We start from the raw sequence: 19,891 nt of genomic DNA on the forward strand, positions 1-19,891 counted from the left end.
CACACATCGGGAGGTACTCCTTCACCCCAAAGCGTTAACCCGCCAGACCTACCCTCCAAGGACCCTTTATCTCCACTCAGGAATGAAAGGTGCCTCACCCTTGATAATGTAGTTCTTGGCACACAAGTCAAAAAATGTTTTCTGAAGAGCATCAGGCCTAGATAGGCTCCAATTGCCCTTTACGATGACCTAAGGTGGGAGCGGGGCCAGAGGGATAGGCCTTGGGCTTTCTCCAGTGGTGCCCTTGCTCTCCTGGTCAAGAGCAGCGCCCGAGGTCCTGATGGGGTGGAGAACAGGAGGCCCTTCACCACCTGCTCTTCCAGAACCTGCCCTGGCAGCAGGTCTGTTGTGGGGAGAGGTGGATGGCCTCATCCCCCTTCTTTGCCTCAGCTTAGCCAGGAGGCAAGCTCACACTTGCCCCTCACACACTGCCCCTGAACTGAACCCCAAACCCTTATCTGCCTATGCCACAAAGCTCAGCTCAGTGCCTTCCTAATACCAGGTGCCCTTGCTTCCAGCCTTGTATGTGCCCTTGGGTCCCAGTCCTCCTGCATATCCAGTGGCTGCCCTGCCCACCCCTCCACCCCAGACTGCAAATTCTGCCCAGGCCCGACTGTGTCTGCCTTGTGTACCTTATTCCCTTCCAGACCAGGGGCTGGGCACCTGCTCGACCTCATGCAAAAGCTGCCACGTGGAAGAATGCGTTGCAAGCACGTTTGACTTGAATTTTGTTATTTTTCATTACTAACATATGTTACAAGATGTGGTTTTGTAGTCAGTCAGACCTAGCTTTGAATCCTAACTCTACTACTTTCCATGGGACCCCAAGTTAAGCTCTAACTTTTCCAAGCCCTAGATTTCCCATCTGTAAATCAGTCACAAGGTACCCACCCCATGGCATGTCTGCCTCAGGGATACTGAATTAAATGGAGTGGCGAGCACTATGTCTAGTGCATAGGAGATGCTCAAAAAATTGAATTTATTATAAAAGCCTCCCACCGCTTTGCTACCTTTGACTATGCCATGTGTCTCAGAACGATTCAGAAAGGGCCTAGCATCTGTGAGGCTGGGCCCCCATAAAGTGAACCACAGCCAATAGCTCTATTCTCCCTGCTGACTTCAGTCTGCTGTGTGTGGCAGTATAATAGCCTACCCTCTCTGGGCCTCAACGTCCTCTTAACAAAAGCACCACCAGGCTCCTCAGAAGCTGCTGGAATCCCGTGAGGACCCAATGGAACCCACTGAATTCCAGAAGTAACACTGTTAAATTTATTTTGATGTATTATTTTTCATCCTTAGAGGGCCCTGGCAAGTTGTCTGTAATTATTTTTATTGTAGGACTCCATCGTCCCTCTTTAAATGAGTCTAGTTCTTAGTAATGGAGTAGGGGCAGAGTAAGTGGAATAAACACAGGTTTCCTTCAAGCCAAGGGTTCCATCCTTGCAAAGATGAGTTTCAAAGCCTACCCTAGAATCCTGAGGCACTTTGGCCAATGGCCATCTCTCGCCAAGGGGATGGGGTCCGCTTTGGGTAGCTACCCCCAGGTCGCACAGCAAGCATGACCTCTACTCCTGGCCTGAAAGATAGCAAGCTCAGTACACAAGCTGTTCTCCTCGTCTCTCTCTGCCCCTCCTTCGGATCCTCTTCCGCCTGCATCCTGACCTGATAAAGCAATCCCAGGCAACGAACGTGGCAGCGGGGGTTACAGTGTCCAGGTATAGCCCATCCTGGGTAACACTCACATTTTAAAAAGGACCTCTGGGGGACAGGCCTTAAAGCAAAGAGGCTGAGCAAAGGGTGGGAACTGATTGACATCCAAGTGTGGGAATTGATTGACAGTGGTAGAGAAATAGGAAGAAGACTTGAGAACAGGTGGGTCTCTAGGCGGCTCTACCTTCCATGTCTGGTCATCGCCTGGTTTGCCTAAGTGTGGAGATCTGACTTGGCCTTGGACTATTTGTGGTCACCTATGGAGAACTAAGGAAAGGCGAAGCCTTGGGCACCCCACTCTAGCTGGCCATTTAAAAAAATGTCTCTTCACTCAGCACGAGCACTTCCTCTTCACGCGGCTGGGAGGGTCTGGGTGCAATGAGAAAGCAGAGAGCACAGATCCCATTGCCTGGGGCTGGGGGCCAAAGCCTAGTCCTACCGTGTCCTAGCTCTGTGGCCTTGGACAGTGGACTCGGTCTCTCTGAGCTTCACTTTCCTCATCTGTAACTTGGGAGTAATAATAGGACCCACGCATAGAATTCAAGGAGCTAAATAAGCAAGGCATTCAGACCAGCACAGGGCCATAGCTATGGTTATTCAGTTTCCAAACGTATTCTCTGACTTCGGAAAGTGCAGAGACACTCATGGGACCAAAGAGGACTGGGGAATGAGGGTTGATTTTTCTACTTCATAAGTCAGGTCAGCTCCCCTCTGTTTATCTCACCTTACTTCCCCTGACATCCCCCCACCCATCAATTCCCGACATCTTCCACTTCAAGCGCATTATATTCCGGGGATAGGGGTGAACAGCTGTGCAGAAAACACAAGCGCATGACTGTTCTTTAACTCCAAAGGCCATGGAGCAGGTTCTAAAGTCAAGGGTCAATATTTAAGATGATTGGAATATAATGTACATTGAGGTGACCTGGGAGCAGCTGGAAGACCCGCTGCCCCTCAGATTTCTCTCCAGTGCGTGTCACGGTCCTTCACATTCCCACCGTTAGACTCACTTCTCTGGGTTCAGGGTATCCACATGGGCCCTTGTTAAGTCACGGGCAGTGTTCCCATAATGCACTGTGCATCAGAATCCCTGGGGCACTAGTTAATTACAGATGCCCGGGACCTCCTCCCCACAAGACTCTGATTCCTAAGTGTGTGCCGGAATTTGTAAAGCGTCCCAGGTAGATCATGTGATCGTGCGAGGCTGGGACACCCTGTGCTGGTTGAGATCACTCGAGTCTGGGGTCAGGATCTCCAGGTTTCTCCCTCAGCTTGTGCAGAAGAAACCAGAGAACAGGCCCCAGAAAGTCATCTTGTCTGTCATGAGGATTAAACCTCTTCCTTCCTCCAAGGGATTGTGTGAGGATAAAATCAGATGAGACTCGAAAACGCTTCCGAAACTGTACGGACACATAAGGAACCGTTTTAAGGGAGTATAGGAAATCAGGCTGGGAAAGGGAATGCAGGCCTGGTTAGAGTGTCCCCAATGTCAGGTAGAAGCAGGGGACCTCGATCTAGCAGGTAGAAGAGTGGCTATGACAAAGAGAGTATTCCAGGAAGATTAAGCTCATGGTATCAAACATGGCAGACAGGAGAAGAGAGAGGCTGTCGGCAGGATGCCGTCCTAGGGAGTGATGAGATGACATAGTGGTAGGAAACAAGGAAATGAATCATTTCTACGGTAGAGACTGGTTTGTCGTTTGTCAAACCTGCTTCCGCTTTTCCTGAAAACACAGCTCAGTGACACTTGAGTTCTGGACTCTGGAAAGAGGCTGGAAGTGACTGGGCTGCTTCCAGGCAGGGACCATGCACACTTTCCATGTGGCCCTCCGCCTCTTCCCCATGACACTCCATCCTTCCCCCTGTGCTGGTCGAATGCAGAGTCCAGCAGAGGAGTTAGCAGCCTTAGGGAGTGGCAGGACCACAGGGCAGATGGAGCCAGAAGAAGGAAGATCGTTCACCAAACCCTCCACTGAGCTATCGTGGGAACAAGGTGATGGGTGCCTACTGACCAATACAATGCCCTACACTTAAACAATGAAAACTCTCGTTTACAAAGGTTCATGTTTCTGATTTTATTTGACCCTTATAATAATCCCACCAGACAGCTAACACCTCTGACGTACTCCTAAAGTACTCCAAGGAGGAGAGGTCACGTAACCTTCCCCACGTGGCATCCTTCTCTCCCGAAAGCCCTGTGGTCCAGCCCTGCTCAGAACCCTTTATCTCCACAGGAAAAATCTGAGACATTTGTGATAAAGGGCCACAGACATATGGCTCCTTTGGTTTCCAAGGTGAAAAAACAAAGACAGAGTGGATGCTAGATTTTATGATATGACTACAAAACGCCACAGAATCCAAATGTGAAAATGAATAAAAGGCAGGTGAGATTGCCCCTCCCTGCAACCACCCACCTGCTGTGTTTCCTGGGTCTCTGCTCCCTGTCAGCTTTGGGAAACACAGGTGGGCAGTGAGGGGAGAAGAGCCTTGGGCTGAGTCAAGAAGTCTTTATCTGCTGTCATGCCAACCTCCCAAACTGAGTTTTTAAGCAACAGTAACTGGGACGTGGTTTTCACTTCCTCTGCGCTCTAGGTAATGGGTTTGCGGTTGGCGTCCATTCACTACACACCCTCCCCTCCTTCACCTTTTGTGTTATCTCCAGTCTGATACTTGAGTCTTCCCCACTTAGCCTAGAATAATGATAAACTGAAGTGGAAAGCATCACCTTGGGCTCCGTAGAGTCTGGTATAGGGTATAGGGTAACCAGCACCAAACTTCTACACACCACAGCCTGGGGGTCACCCGAGACACAGTGTGATGAACTCCACTTCAGAATACCTCTCCTTAGATACAAAGGGGCCAGGCACGCCACGTTCAGATTATTAAGCACTTTCCTCGCTTTTAAAATATAATTGCCCCACAAGCAGGAGGTAACACATGCGATCTTCTGCATTTTAAATAAAAGCCCAAATCGCTCAGTTTGCCTCACGATCCGACCCAAACTTATATACCTGGCTGCCTTTCCCACATCCCTTCACATGCTTTGCCAAAGAACAGTAGAATGCTTAGTTCTTCTAGACGCTTCCTTGCCTCTACAAGCCATCGTCCATACGATGGTTTCCTCCGTCTGGGACATCATGTTTATTTCCTACCGCTCTGCTTCTTCATCACCTTTGCTAAATCCTGCTGGGCCTCATTCCTCCCTCTCAAATGGACATTTCCTAAAGCACAGTCCTTACCTCTTTACCCCTTCTCCAAGCTCCCTCGTCCGAACCCATGCCTTCAACGGTGGTAGGAAGGAAACACAAGTTCAAATCCACGCCCCTAGCCTCACCTTTATCTCTTTGTTAGCTCTGGTTTTCCAGCACCCCAGTGGCCATCTGCCCTCCACTAGCGGGCCATCACCTCAAACAGAACAGTTCTAAAACCAGAAGATTAGTCTCATTACCAACAACTCCCTTCCTCGCGGCTCTATTTCTATCCTAGATCCGCAGGGTTTCCAGGTTTAAAAGGAACCGGAAAGCTGAAGCTCAATTCGTTCATCTGCACTCCATCCATTCACAACAGCCTGGACAACAGTGGTCAGGCCCACCAATAGCATCACCATTCCAGACCTGGAAACCAGTCTCTCCAGAGGTGAACTGACCATGAACCTGAACTCGGGCCTCCCTCCTGTGTTTGCACAGGCTTCTTCCAAGGCCTGTGCTCGTTCTGTACCCACGTCACTCCTCCCCAGCAGGCTCCTCCTTTCAGCCCCAGCTTGGGCTCACGGTGGCCTCCCCGCAGCAAACACTGGAGGAGCCTCCTCCCCGGCCTCTGCTGCAAGGCTCTCCTTCTTCATAATCACCGTGAACACAGTCATAAGAGCAAAGGCAAAAACAGCAGCAGCTCACGTGTCATCTCGCTTCTCTTCCTTAAACCCATATAGCAGGTAACCGGAAATGTGAGACTGTGAATTTATCTGACAAGAGGGGGTCAGACCAGAAAAAAAAGAAAGAAAGAAAGAAAAAAAGAAGCCATGGAGGGCTTCCCTGGTGGCGCAGCGGTTGAGAGCCCGCCTGCCGATGCAGGGGACGCTGGTTCGTGCCCTGGTCCAGAAGATCCCACATGCCGTGGAGCAGCTGGGCCCGTGAGCCATGGCCGCTGAGCCTGCGCGTCCGGAGCCTGTGCTCCGCAACAGGAGAGGCCACAACAGTGAGAGGCCCGTGTACCGCAAAAAGAAAGAAAGAAAGAAAGAAAAGAGGGGGTCAGACCAGATGACTTCTAAGAGGCTTTTCCCAATCAGAAATTCTATGATTTTATGACTGTGGAGCCCATCTTACAGAAGAGGAAGCTTGGCCTTAAAGAAAGCCACACAACCAATATGTAGCAGAGCCAGACCTGGAATCCAGGTTTTCTTACTTTTAATTCATTAATCTTCCCACCACATCGTGCAAAATAGCATAGGAACCATTCTAACGAAGCAGGGACCAAATCGAGCTCCTACCCTGGGTAGAACCCTCTGGTAACTCCCCATTACTTACCAGGGGACAAAAACCACTTACCTGCCATTCAAAACCCCTTCCCACTGCTGTGTTTCTATCTTATTTCCAACTGTGGCCCTCCATATACCACTCCCTTCAGCCAACCTTGTATACCCACTGGGCCCAGCACATCCTCATCTCCATACTGTTTCTGGACCTGACATGCTTGCCCACTCCTAGTAACTCAGTGACTCTCGTCACTCTTCAGAGCACAACTCAGGCCCCACCTCCTCGCACACTAGACCTGGAGACCTCATTTGAGCCACATGGGTCCCTTCACCGGCTCCCCTCATTTCATTTCCTACCACTCACGGGGCATGATGTTGGCATTTTTACCCCTCAGCTGCAAGTTCATGGGCTGCTGAGACCCCATCTTCTTCGATCTCCCCTCCCTGATTTCAGCTTTCACTGAGCCTGGCACAGAGTAGGTGGCACCATAAACATGCTTGTTAATTGGTTAATTGATTGATGGATGGTTTTTAATCTCTTAACTCCCTACATTTCTTATCTTACTAATATTTCCTTCATGCCCAGCTTTTTAAATTACTTGTCACACCTATATGGTAAAAAAATTACAAAGGAAGAAAAGCAAGTGTAAAAGAAAGGTCAAAAGCATTCCTGGGCTTCCCTGGTGGCGCAGAGGTTGAGAGTCCGCCTGCCGATGCAGGGGACACGGGCTCGTGCCCCGGTCCGGGAGGATCCCACATGCCGCGGAGCGGCTGGGCCCGTGAGCCATGGCCGCCGAGCCTGCGCGTCCGGAGCCTGTGCTCCGCAACAGGAGAGGCCACAACAGTGAGAGGCCCGCGTACTGCCAAAAAAAAAAAAAAAGCATTCCTTTCTTCCCTTTTCTGGTTTATTTAGGGTCAATCTGGGGTGACTCATGCTAATAAGCGTATCTGCCTCAGCCTCCTCCATCCCAGGAAATGCACGCTTCCAGTGGGGAGTCGACCTTCTCTTGCCCTTTGGATCCTCCACTGGGTAGGTTCAACCCTATTTACCCATGATCTAGGCCAGTGGTTCTCAACCTCTGATGAATCCCAGGATCACCCAGGGGTAGATGCCTGGCACTCAACCCCACCTCCTGAATGTGAATCTCTGGGGACAGGGCTGGGCAAGTCCACATGAAAAAGCTTTGCAGTGACTTTTTCATGCCCCAAAGGTTGTGCGCCAGTGGCCTAGCCATTGTTCACCGTAAGCGCTGCAATAAACATAACTCAAAGAAACTTCCCGTGCTAACAGAGCTAGAGGGGACTTTGTTTTAGAGGTTAAAAACTCCATTTCTTTTTACCAGAAAGAATTCATTTTAGTTCTGACAGCAGATTATCTATCTTATTTATCCTTAAAGCACTTCACATCTCAGAACTAAGATACTCCTTGAATAAATATATGAGTGTGCAAAGTAGATTCTCACTCAGGGAGCTGGCAGAGACACTTCCTTGCTAGTTGGAGCTGACCCCTCACAAGCAGCGTCAGATCTAAGATGCCCCGGGGTGGAGACACACCTTCAGGAAGCCCATGCTTTAAACACTTCGCCTCTTCACTATTTCTGGTCTTCCAGCTTCGATGAAAAAGACAACTGAGAATGTCTCCTGGGTAACAGTTTTTAAAGGTACCAGATATTGAGAGTCTATTATGTTTTTCCTATAGTCCAGATAGAGAATACATGTAAATGTGTGGGTGTGTTTTCTAGGAGAGTAACCATGGCTAGGCAGAGCTTGAAGTTTGCAAGCAAGTGAGAAAATCTACCCGGGGTCCTCTTGGAACTAAAGGACCTGGACTCCAGAGCCTTCTCCTTATTGAAGGGTCAAAGTTGTAGCACCTACAGATGAGCCTGGGAGGCCCCACCTGGCATCCAGTGACAAGAAGGGGATAAAACCCCGGAAGTATCATCCCCATGGAGCTGAAAGGGGAGGGGCACCCCCAGTGGTTTGATGCACCCTGGTCCAGCCCCTCGAGCTATGTGGGAGCAACTACAGGAGGAATCAACATCCCTTGAGTTGGAAGAACCCACCCATTGGTCAGAGATCTGCACTCTCCCTGTGGTTACATTACTTCAGACAGTGGCCTGTGGGGGACTCCAGTTCCTGAAGCAGCAGCCCTGTGGGAGGCGATCAGATCCAGAGACAGCTGCCCTGTGGCTCGGGCTCCCAGCGGCCTTTGTCCCGGCTCCAGCAACGAGGCAGCACAACATAGGACTGAGTGTCTGAGTTCTGGGACACATCAAGGAAGGGACAAGCAAAGGCTTGGCTTCTCACTTTTGGGGCTATACTGGGCCTGCAGAGGAGGCTTTACTTAGACCCCAGATTCATACACAGCTCATTCAGTGCTCACACCCACCCCAGCAAATAGGTATTGCCATTATCAGTACTGCACTGGTAAGAAAACTGTGGCCCAGAGAGGTCAAGCAGCCTGTCCTAGCTCACACAGCAGATGACCCTCAGTCTGACACCGAAAACTGCACTTTCTACTACACCTCCTGTCACCACTCACATGGGCCCAGCATCTGGAATCTCAAAAGGAACCAAGAATGGAAAGCTTTTGACCTGACCGTCTAAATTGATGGGCTCTTTGCCCTGGGTGGAGAGAGCCACCAAACACCCAGAGAAACAGTACAAGTCAGCAGGGAGGCAGGACCTGACACCACTGGCTTGTGGGCTTTAGCATCTTGAGACCCTCAGTCCTCACTCCCACCCCCTGCCAGGGAACCTGGGATGTGTATGAGTCACCCTTGGACACTAGCACTCCCATGGGTGTGTTACCAGGTAAGGATGCACTCGCTGACACAGCAGGGCAGATGAACTGGTATATTGGATTATTGACCGAAGATCAAAACCAGGAGATAGTGGGAAAGAAACACAGTGGCATAATGTGATCAAAGGAGCTTCAAAACCTGATAAACCCATGCTTGGGCAGGCGACCAGGCAGCCAGTGGGCAGCGGGGGTCTGAGAGGCAGCACAACAAGATTTGATCCTGTCTGTTCTAGAAGTCAGATGACCACACCACGGGTCACCATGTCTTGACTGGGGCTCTGCACCACTGTCAGAGCCTTCCGGATCACTCAGTAAATGAAAAGACTAGTCATTTCCATCAGACAAACAGCAGGACTCCGCTCTGTTCCCCCCAGGCTGAATTGATGATCATTTACTAGACCGACCCCATGCACGGATTGTTCTGGAGTCCTGCAGATAGGGCTTTACAGTCCGTCAGCATCTGTTCACGGAGCACCGGTTGGCTGCAAGCTCTCTATCAACAATGCTCCTGATCGGGATGATCACGATGCCCAGAGGCTGTTAGAAGTTCTAGACGTTCATCTGCACTAACAAGGCCGCCTAGTTCAGCTGTGGCAAAGCTGACTGCCTCGGGACCCGCCTCTGATGAGGACTCAGTGGCTCTCCACCAGAGCTGCACGCCGCAATCACCTGGGGGTGTGGTAAAAAATACCACTTCTGGGTCCCACCCACAGAAACTCTGCTGCAATTGACCTGGGGAGCAGCCTGGCATCAGGAGTTTTAAAATCTCCCCCAAATAATTTGAATATGTAGCCAAAGTTGAGAACCACTGGTTTCTGTTGAAACTCACACCCTTGGCCCCAAGAGACACTTGCTGCCAACTGGTGCACCATCATCACTTCGCTTTGGTGGCTTTCTACCTCCGGGGTCTAGGGGTGGCACCGGGGGTGAGGGAGTCGACACAGATGGAGATCTAACTACGCAGCACATCCTGTATTTGTCTTCCCAAATCACTTTCTGTTTTGCTTTTATTTCCGTGCTCTTTTTTCTTTCAATAAACCACACTCACTGCCACTATCAACTCTAACCTGTTGTCCTCCCTTTGTGATCAAAGTCCCAGCTGCGTATGATCTCACTTATTCTCAAAATAGCCCTGCCAGTGAGGAATCAGCCAGGCCATTGTTCTCTAAGGCAAATCAGGGACCTGCAGATCAAGAAAGGTTCTATCTGCCATGGAGCTCATATCCTTATCGAAGTCAATGTGTTCATGGCAATTTCCAATTTACAAAATGCTTTCCTCTACTTGTTCCTGTGGCATCCTCACAGCCAGTCTGTGGGGGAGGTATTTTCATAACCAGGGTGGCCACACGTCCTGCACAACATCGGTGACACCTGTTCCTAACCATTGGTAGCACCTCCTTTCTCTCTCAGAAGTGTCTTGGTTTGGACAGTTCAAGATACGGGCACCTTATTTGTAACCACCCTCTTGTTTTAAGAGAGGTGTATTGGGACTCATACACTTGTTCATACACTCTGAATTTGTTCAGCGTCACTCGACAAATGAGAGGCAGAGACAAGATCTGAACCCAGGTCTCTGTCTCCTCTTCCCCATCCACATTAGTTGGGAAATGAGAATCAGAGCTGACCTCCTCAAACCTCTGTGATCTCTTAAACATCCCCATTAGAAAGTTCCCTGGACGGGAGAGACTTGGAGTACAGAGCAGGGCTGGGCAGGAGCTTTGACAGCGTTTTGTGACCACATTAGAATGGACTAGTAAGTTGCCAGGAAGTGTCCTCTTGGAAACACTTGAAAGCCTGACTTGGCAAAAGAAGGTGCAAGACCTGACATATGGGTGTTTGGAAAAGAGTAAGAAATTTAGAGTCTAAACTGCTAGCTGAGGACTGGGTCTGAACGCTCTTTACTGCCATCTACTTCTGGGCATTTCTCATACGCTCCCTGAGCACCTGAGTTCTTCAACCATAAAACGGGACAAATCATCGTCCTTAGTTTCTGAGGTTGTTACAGGGAGAGCAAACGGCCGCTTGCCAAGGGCTCTGACAGCATCACGTCTCAAGAGGTCCCTGGGAGCCACATTTACTTGTTGACATCACTTTTCCTGAGTGAACCAAGGCTCACGAACAAGGATGCTGGGAATCTGATGAGATAAGGTATTTGAATGCGCTCCTTAAGTCCTAAAACGCTGCCATTTAGTATTATTATTAGCAGCGGCAGTAGTAACAGATGATTATCAATTGATGTGGCACAGAATCGTATGTCCTTGAAACTCTCTGGATTACGGAGGTTTTGAATGACACACCCAGGGGACAGGCCAGGTTCGGGGGGGAGGGTGTCCCCTTCTGTTGAAGATGACCACATCACAACTCTTAACTGGGTGAGGCAAGCCTGCCTGGGAGGCTTCCTAGAAGCCAACCCGCTGGGCCTGCAGAGATTACCTCGGATACCTGACCCCTTCAACAAGAAGGACTTTCTCGGGCTTCCTTGGTGGCGCAGTGGTTGAGAATCTGCCTGCTAATGCAGGGGACACGGGTTCGAGCCCTGGTCTGGGAGGATCCCACATGCCGCGGAGCAACTAGGCCCGTGAGCCACAACTACTGAGCCTACGCGTCTGGAGCCCGTGCTCCACAACAAGAGAGGCCGCCATAGTGAGAGGCCCGCGCACCGCGACGAAGGGTGGCCCCCGCTTGCCGCAACTAGAGAAAGCCCTCGCACAGAAACGAAGACCCAACACAGCCAAAAATAAATTAATTAATAAACTCCTACCCCCAACATCTTCTTTAAAAAAAAAAAAAGAAGAAGGACCTTCTTCTGATGGGAATCATACAGCTAAGAGACACGGCAAACTATGGAAATGCCTGATTCTATAAATCAGGACATTGCTTCTCTAACACGAAACCGTTCAAAGCCTGGGCAGTGTCTTTATTTTCACAATTTTTTTCAGCCTTTACTTGTCCCTGTAAATGATAACCACTGACCAGAAGCTCAAAAGGGGGGTGGGGGAATCAAAAGAGCTTTCCTATCTGATTTTTTTGTTCCCTCATCAATCTGGTTTCTGCGCTGACCAAGAAGGCCTGCCTGGCTCTCATGGGTTCCTTTCCTTTAGGGAAAAAAAAGCAAATGACAACACGGGTACTTTAGAATTCTTGCGGGCACTGGGGGCTGCGAAGTGAGCTTTCTATACAAATGGAGAAACCCTCCAAGCTGCCAACCTGAAATTCAGAAGGTGCAGGTAGAATGGTCCTCTCACCTAGGAGCGGGGCAAAGGGCTCCTTTGGCTCTAAAAGAGTCAATTTGTGTTTCAAATATCTTTCAGGAACTTGACACCGTGAAACTACCTGCTCCCAAGGAATCTGAGAAAGTCCTAGAATAGCTTTCCTCAAGAAGAACAGCAAGGCTCCTTGCTCTGTAAAAGCTCTCCGTATTCACTCCCTAGACCGCAGGCTTGGACGCTGGGGGTCAGGGCAGACCTGCGGGGCCCTGGGTCCAACACTGCCCAGCCTGGGAGGACATGACCTCTTTCATTACCTGGTCTGCCAGAGAGCCTAGAAATCCTCCCAGAGGGGTCCCAGAAACCAAATGAGGGAGACAGAAGCCTCATTTGGGGGGAGAGAAACAGGCTGAGGAAAGTAAGTCTCACTAAAAAACAAATGTAATATCTATGGATAATTTTGAAAAATATGAATGAAATGAAATGAAAAATGAAATGAAAAAATGAAAAAATGCAGCCGAAAAAATTTAACAAAGCTTCGTGGTAGGCTGGACCGACTGAGACAGAGCAATTTCCAAGTGTAAGTCACAGCTGCTTTACTATTATTTAGGTGACAAAAGGTACCAAAAACCAAAAGGTCATATAGATCTTATACTTTCTGTGAAACTCTATTTGTTTAATTAGTTTGTATTAGATAAGGATCCTTTGGCCAAAACAAATTTAAAAGACGTGTATATTCCCCATCCCTGGGGAATATATATGCCTTTTAAATTCAGCCAGGAGGCCCCTGACAGGCACCAAGCTCTCTTCCCTTCTCAGTTACCTGTATATGTCTAGGGAAACTGCATTCTGAGGGATTTTCCCTTTTGTGAAAGGTCTCTGCGCTCAGGCAGCCAGCCGACGCCCCCTCCCCCAAGTTCTGGCGACTCTGCACCGCCCCGGAGGCAACTTCCCTGCGCCTCAGGTTTCCCCGCTTCTGCTGCACGAAGACCTATCAAATGTTTCTTTCTTATTACGCTCGAGGACCGGGAGACGCTGCCTCGGCCTCCATCCTTCCCCCTCCAGGTTGCAAAGGAAGTGCAGCAGGTTTGGATGTTAGCCCGTCTCTGCCCAGGGAGCAAGGCAACTTAATTTAAGTTTTTCCCCTGTGCCCCTTCCTCCCAGTCTGCCCCAGGTTACCCTTAGCCTTTCCTGCTACAACCCCGCGGAAGCATAATTATGACAATTACAATAATGTGGGCGAGTGTAGTGTTTGGTTTCTGCTTTGCCGGTCACAGAGCAAGAAAACGTCTTTGTTTCCTTTTGCTTTTCTTTTAATAGCACTGAGTAAAAGAGAAAAGGGGGATTTTAAGAAATGTTATTTTTGCTTTGCCAAAGGTCATATTATTAGTAATGCTTTCTTTTCTCCCTCTTCCTTCCCCTCACCCCGCAACTTTAGAAGAAAGCTTCAGGGGTCCAGCCAGGTTCCTGCCATCTCCCTGCATCTGGAGATGCCCTTCAGGGCAGGCCAAAATCGCGCCGGGGTAGGGTGACGGCTGGTCCTGCGGCGGGTTTGACAAACTGCCTAGCAGACTCTCCGAGAAGACAGCCACCTGCCAGACTGCACCTGACTCCATCCCTCCCGGGAGCCCCGAAGCAACAGAAAGGCCACCCAAGGGACCGTCAGGGCTGAGCTGCGCTCCCTGGGGAAGGTCCGCGTCCCAGAGCGCTCAGCGCCCGGGCACGTGAGCCGCGAGCCTGGCTGGAGGCGCAGCAGGTGCTGCGGCGCCGGGACGCCGACCTACCTTCACGAAGAGTTCGATCTCGGGGTCCCTGTCGTCCCCGTTAGCCGTCGCCGCGTCCGTCATGCCGTCGGCGCCCGGGGCCAGCGTCCCGGGCCGGGGAGGCGCCACCTCTGCGGCGCCCGGGCCAGCGCTCCAGCTCCTGCCGCTGCTGCTGCCCGGCTGGGCCCCCTGCGGAGGGAGTTTATTTCCTTTAATCTATTTCTCCAGCCGGTGACAGCGGTGCCTGAGAGATCGGTGTCCCGGGCGATCGCACGGAAAGGAGAGAAGCCAGCAGGGGACAGGGGGCGGCGAGGGAGAAAGGTGGGCTCAGGGATGGCCGGCAGGTCCTGAGAGCAACAAGTGCCGCGCGCTGAGAGGTGTCACCGGATCCGCGCCCGGCAGCGATCCCGCGGTCGCCGCCCGCGCCCAAAATAGCCGGCGCCGCGGGGCGGGGTCAGCCCCGGCGGGCGGGAGGGGCTCCCCGCGAGCGCGGCCCCCGCCCCGCACCCCAGGCCCTGCGGGGCGCGTGCAGACCGGCCGGGCGGCACCGCCACTGGGGTAGGAGGATGCCCTGAGAAAGGTAAAGGGGGATGGGAGTGGGGGGATGGAGAGGATGAGAGAAGAGAACAGAACAGAAGAGAGAGAAAGGGAAGATGGCTTTAAGCTTTACGTTCATTAACGAAGCATCAGTTCCTCCAAGTTACTCTCCTAGCAGCGTTACCCACGAGGAAAGCCCCTTCTTGCCTTAGGGATGCTCAGAGTGGGGAGGGGCTGCGGGTAGCGCGGAAGAGAACGGAAGGACCCTGAAAACCATGCATTCGCCATCCTCGTGCTGGATCAATAGAGTAGGGCTGGGGGCAGGGGGAGGCAGGGATGGGCAGGGGGTGATGTGTAACCTTCTGGGCTGGTTTTCTTCCTCTTCCTTTCATTTTGTCTTTTGCATTCTCTTCTTTTTTCTTTCTTTTCTATTCTTATTTTACTTATTTTCTCTCTTTTTTGTTTGTTTTTTCGTTTGTTTGTTTAGTGAAGGATAATACACGCATGGGGCAAAAAATGCATATATTGTAAGTGGACAGTTAAATAAGTTTTCACAAGCTGAACCCATCCATGAAACCAGCACCAGATGAAGAGGTAAAATGTTAGCTACCCGCCCAGAAGCTCATTCTGATCTCTCCTCTCTAGCTCTCCTCCCTCTCCAAGGCTCTCACCCACCTGGGGTGAGACTTGTAACAGCACAGGGTAGTTTTGCCTGGAATCTTATAATAAACGTAGTATATTCTCCTCCGTGTCTGGCTTCCTTTGCTCACCAGCATGTTGGTGAGATTCATCCATTCTGCTGTGTGTAGTTGGAAACCACCCATTTTTATTGCCGTAATTTATTTATCGATTCTTCTGTTGATGGACATCTGCATAGTTTCCAGTTAATGACTACCATGGGGCTGCTATGAACATTCTATAAAAATCCTTTCACGATACGTGGACACTTTTCTGTTGCCTATATACTCAGGAATGGAATTGCTTGGTTCTAGACTATTAGAATGTTCTTGAATAAACATTGCTATGGGGCTTCCCTGGTGGCGCAGTGGTTGAGAGTCTGCCTGCCGATGCAGGGGACGCGGGTTCGTGCCCTGGTCCGGGAAGATCCCACATGCCGCGGAGCGGCTAGGCCCGTGAGCCATGGCCGCTGGGCCTGCGCGTCCAGAGCCTGTGCTCCACAACGGGAGAGGCCACAACAGTGAGAGGCCCGCGTACCGCAAGAAAAAAAAAAAAAATTGCCAGACAGTTTTCCAAAGTGGCTGTACCAGTTTACATTCCCAAACTCCATTTCTTTTAAAAAAAGGTGCTAAGTCTTTTGCATCTGGTATCTGGTCAACTTCTATTTGTGTTCTTTGCCTTCTCTTTAGCTGCTCTTGTCTGTGCTCTTTCTTGCCTTACTTACAAATATATATTTGTTCCACAGCTTTCTAAGAAAAAAAAGTAATCACTTAATAAAAATAAGTAACAGTACTTATTAGGTACCAGGCAAAAAAAAGCTAAGCACTCTCCATGTCTTAACTTATTTAATCTTTACAGATAGTGTTAGTGTCCCAATTTTACAAGTGGGGAAAGTGAGGCATAGAGTTATTTAAGTAACTTGCCCCTAGTCATGCAGCTAGGAAATGGTGGAATCAGGATTTGAACTCAGACAGACTAAACCCATGCTTTTAACGACTCTACTAACTGCCTCTCTCAAACTTCAGGCACACTGGGTAAGGCACTTTGGGGAAACAAAGGCACTGCCCTGGTCTTAATGTAGATTAAAATCTATTTCAGGAGAATAGTCCCGTGAGAGGAAGACTAGGGCTGCCACACATGGCACGTGGAGGGGCTGCATAAGTCAGCACCTAGAGAGATTATTCACCACAGTTGGAGTGGCCAGAAAGAAAGACCTCCTAGAGCAGAAGGCACTACAGCTGAACCTTCCTGAATAGTCAGGCATCTGATAGGCAGAGAAAATGGCAAGGTATCCTGACCGCCCTTTATGGCAGGCTGTTTCCCCATAAACTCCAAGTGCAAATGTCTCCTATTCACTGAAGAAAGCAGTCACCAAGCCTAACTTGCAACCCTCATGGTACACTATAGCTTCATCAAGGTGAGGCTTAATTGCTCTCCTCCTCTTTGGTTTCTGGCTTACATCACCAAAGCCTTTAGAGAAGCAGTCACCTTCATAGCTGTACATTCCAAACCAATGACCTCATACTCCGGGAAGGACAAGGTTACAGAGGGAGACTGCTACGTTCACTGCATGCCGCACAGACTCATCACTTTCCTGCTCTGGACAGTGGACAATATTCACAATAGCAATGTGAAAGAGGTAAATAAAATTATATGCCAAAGTGCCTTTGAGGGTTTTTTTTTCTTTTTTGAATGAAAGATGCATTACACATGTGATTATTTTCTTGGCTATGAGCTAAACAATGTGTGGTATGACCTCTACTTTCCCTAATCCCAAACCTAGCAGAGTTAGCTTTTATTTCATCTTCTCCAAAGATCTACCACTTACTGAAAAAAGGAACAGTTCCCTTTTAATTTCTAGATAATATCTCCCATTTGGACATCTCTGTAGATAACTGATAGTTTTGATCTTATAAACTTTCATTTTGCAAAAAAAAAATTTCTTCTTTGGTTATAAAATATTTCTATGCATATTTCTAGTTTTTATTTCCACATTCTGTTTTAGTTCATGATAAAAAAGACCTTATTTTGTACCCTTTCATGTCAAAGCATAATTGGTTAAGCAATTCTAGCTTTCTTCAGAGAAAAACACTTCCCTGATCATATAGACTGTACTTCTAATAATCATAGTTTCACAAACTTGTTGCAAGTTTTGGATAAATCCTTATTAGGAAAGCACTTCAAAAACATATCCAGTGCTCACTTTAGCAGCACATATACTAAAATTAGAACAATACAGCAAAGATTAGAATGGCCCCAATGAAAGGATGACATGCGCATCTGTGCAACACCCATATTTTTGTATGAGCGTTGAAATAAGAAATTATAACATATGTGATTGGATTTTCAATATATTCAGATTTAATGATATGACATAAAGGGTGAAGGCAAAGGAATTTATATAGCTGTCATGTTTCTATACTTTACTTGAAGTGGTGACCTATGAACTCTAAGCAGATTGAGAAAAGTTAGGTATGTACATGGTAACCACTCCTAAACAACAGCTATAAAAGTTACACAGAGATATAGTTAAAAAAAACCAATATGTAAATTAAAATGTAATGACAAGAAATATTCAAATAATCTAAAAGGGGGAAAAAGAGAGCAAACAGAAAACTAATAAACGGCACATTACAGAATCTCACTTCAAACATAATGATATAGATAAAGTAAAAAGATGAGGAAAAATGCCATGCAAATGCTAATCAAAAGAAAGTTAGTCACCATATTAACACCAAACAAAACAGACTCCAGAAAAAGGAAATCATCATGAATAAAGAGACGGGTATTACATAATGTTAAAAGAGCCAACTCATCAAGAAGCTATAACAACCCCAAATGTGTATATACCTAATAACAGAGCTACGACATACATGAAGCAAAAGCGATAGAACTGAAAGAAGAAAAAGACAAATATGCAATTACATTTGGAGACTGCAGCACTCCTTTGTTAGAAATTGATAGCACAAGAAGACAAAAAAATCAGCAAGAGTATAGAAGACATAAGTAATACTATCAAACAATTTGATCTAATAAACATTTATACAATATCCCACCCAAACAACAGAATACACACTATTTGCAAGTACACACAGAACATTCACCCAAATAGACAAAAATAGACCATATTCTGGGTTACACAATAAACCTTATTATTTTTAAAAGAATGAAATCATACAACATATATTCTCTGACTATAACAGAATCAATTAGACCAATAATAAAGATATATGGAAAACCCCTAAATGTTTGGCAATTAAGCAATACAGTTTAAGAAATTCACTTGTTAACAAAGAGGCCTCAAGGATAATTAGAAAATATTTTGAACTAAATACAAATGAACAGAGAACATACCAAAATTTGTGAGATGCAGCTAATGCAGCCCCTAGGAAGAAATTTATGTGTAAAGTGTTCTTTTGAGAAAAGAATAAAGGTCTCAAATCAATAACCTAAGCTTCCACCTTAAAAAAATTAGAAAAAGAAGAGCCAGCTAAACACAAAGCAAGAAGAAGGAGTAAAATAATAAATATAAGCACAGAAATTAATGAAATTGAAGAAAAGATAAAACAATGGAGGAAATCAATGAAACCAGAAACTGGTTCTTGTAAAACATCAATAAAATTAATAAACTTCTCGCTATATTTACAAGAGAAAAGGAATATATCATCATGAAACAAAGATGATCCTTATAAGGAAATTTTCCAAAAATGTTCACCTTACACAGTACCAGAGTATATCACTTAGTTATAGGCTCTAACTTTTATGTACCTAATGGTATTTAGTTGAATCCGCTCATTCTGCCCAAGGTAGCTATTTATATAGGAATCAGGTTGTTCAACCCTTACATTCTCTGCAGAGGATCTCTTGGACAAGCTCAAGGGCTTCAGGTTCAAGCTGAGGAGACTGGCAGATTTTGATGACAGCTGCAGAAGCACCAGTCATATTGTGTCTCTGAAGGAGGGTCAAGGGAGGGTAGACACAGAGAGATGAGGGCTTCCACCTGCATGAGGTCACAGGTCGGGCCCTGAGGAGGACGGGGTGGGTTGCTAATTCTATTCCTTCATAAACTAATGTGCTCTTGGGCGTGCTCAACATCGCCAGTGATCTCTGTCCTAGCAGCAACCTGCCTACTTGTGCTCAGCAAAGGGAGAGGCCAGGGAGTAGGCTGGACTGAAGCCAGGGGTCCTCGTCAACAACTGTCACTCATCCCACTGATTCACTCATTACTCCACTAGAGTTTTGGGGGTGCCATGCTCTTTCTAGAACCTCTGAGAACATGCAGTGTGCATATCACTTCCTGACAATGAGCAGATTTAGGTCCTGCATTATTTCTTCATGGAATTCCTTCAAGGATTGAGTCATGTCTTTCTCACAAGAGTGAAAGCTCCTTGAGGAGAGGAATCCAGTTTTATGTCTCTTTTGCACACCCCACAGAATGTAATGGCCCCCGGCTATAAACTTGCAAACAAACTGATAATATTCCCAGTACAGTGTACATGCTCATTAAATAATGGTTGATGGAATCAGTGAATAGATAACTGCCACCTATTTTATTCACAGCCTCTTTTTCCTCTTGGACTTCTGTACTCATATCTCTCAAAGGCTGATATTAGTGAAATGGACATTACAGTGTGAAGTCTTTATAAGTATTCTAGCTTTGAACTGAAACACAGGAAAGGGTTCTGTAACAGAAATAATAGTTAACATTTACTAAGAGGCCACC

The 19,891-nt window shown here is 47.8% G+C and overlaps 1 protein-coding gene and 1 non-coding gene across 2 annotated transcripts in view; one reads left to right on the top strand and one right to left on the bottom strand.

Annotated features, from left to right (window-relative positions):
- The window catches only part of CLIC5 (chloride intracellular channel 5), a 109,029-nt gene extending 94,667 nt beyond the window's left edge, over positions 1 to 14,362 (bottom strand). The window contains exon 1 of the mRNA XM_012532239.3: positions 13,975 to 14,362. Within this exon, the coding sequence (XP_012387693.1) occupies positions 13,975 to 14,037 (63 nt within the window). The 5' untranslated portion in view covers positions 14,038 to 14,362. The remainder of the gene's footprint in view (positions 1 to 13,974) is intronic.
- A 3,001-nt stretch (positions 14,363 to 17,363) lies between these two features.
- On the top strand, positions 17,364 to 17,469 carry LOC117200651 (U6 spliceosomal RNA). The gene has a single exon (XR_004482271.1). It is a non-coding gene; the product is annotated as a U6 spliceosomal RNA (small nuclear RNA).
- Positions 17,470 to 19,891: the final 2,422 nt, after the last annotated feature.

This window comes from Orcinus orca, chromosome 10 (genome assembly GCF_937001465.1).
Source record: "Orcinus orca chromosome 10, mOrcOrc1.1, whole genome shotgun sequence".
Classification (NCBI taxonomy): Eukaryota; Metazoa; Chordata; class Mammalia; order Artiodactyla; family Delphinidae; genus Orcinus; species Orcinus orca.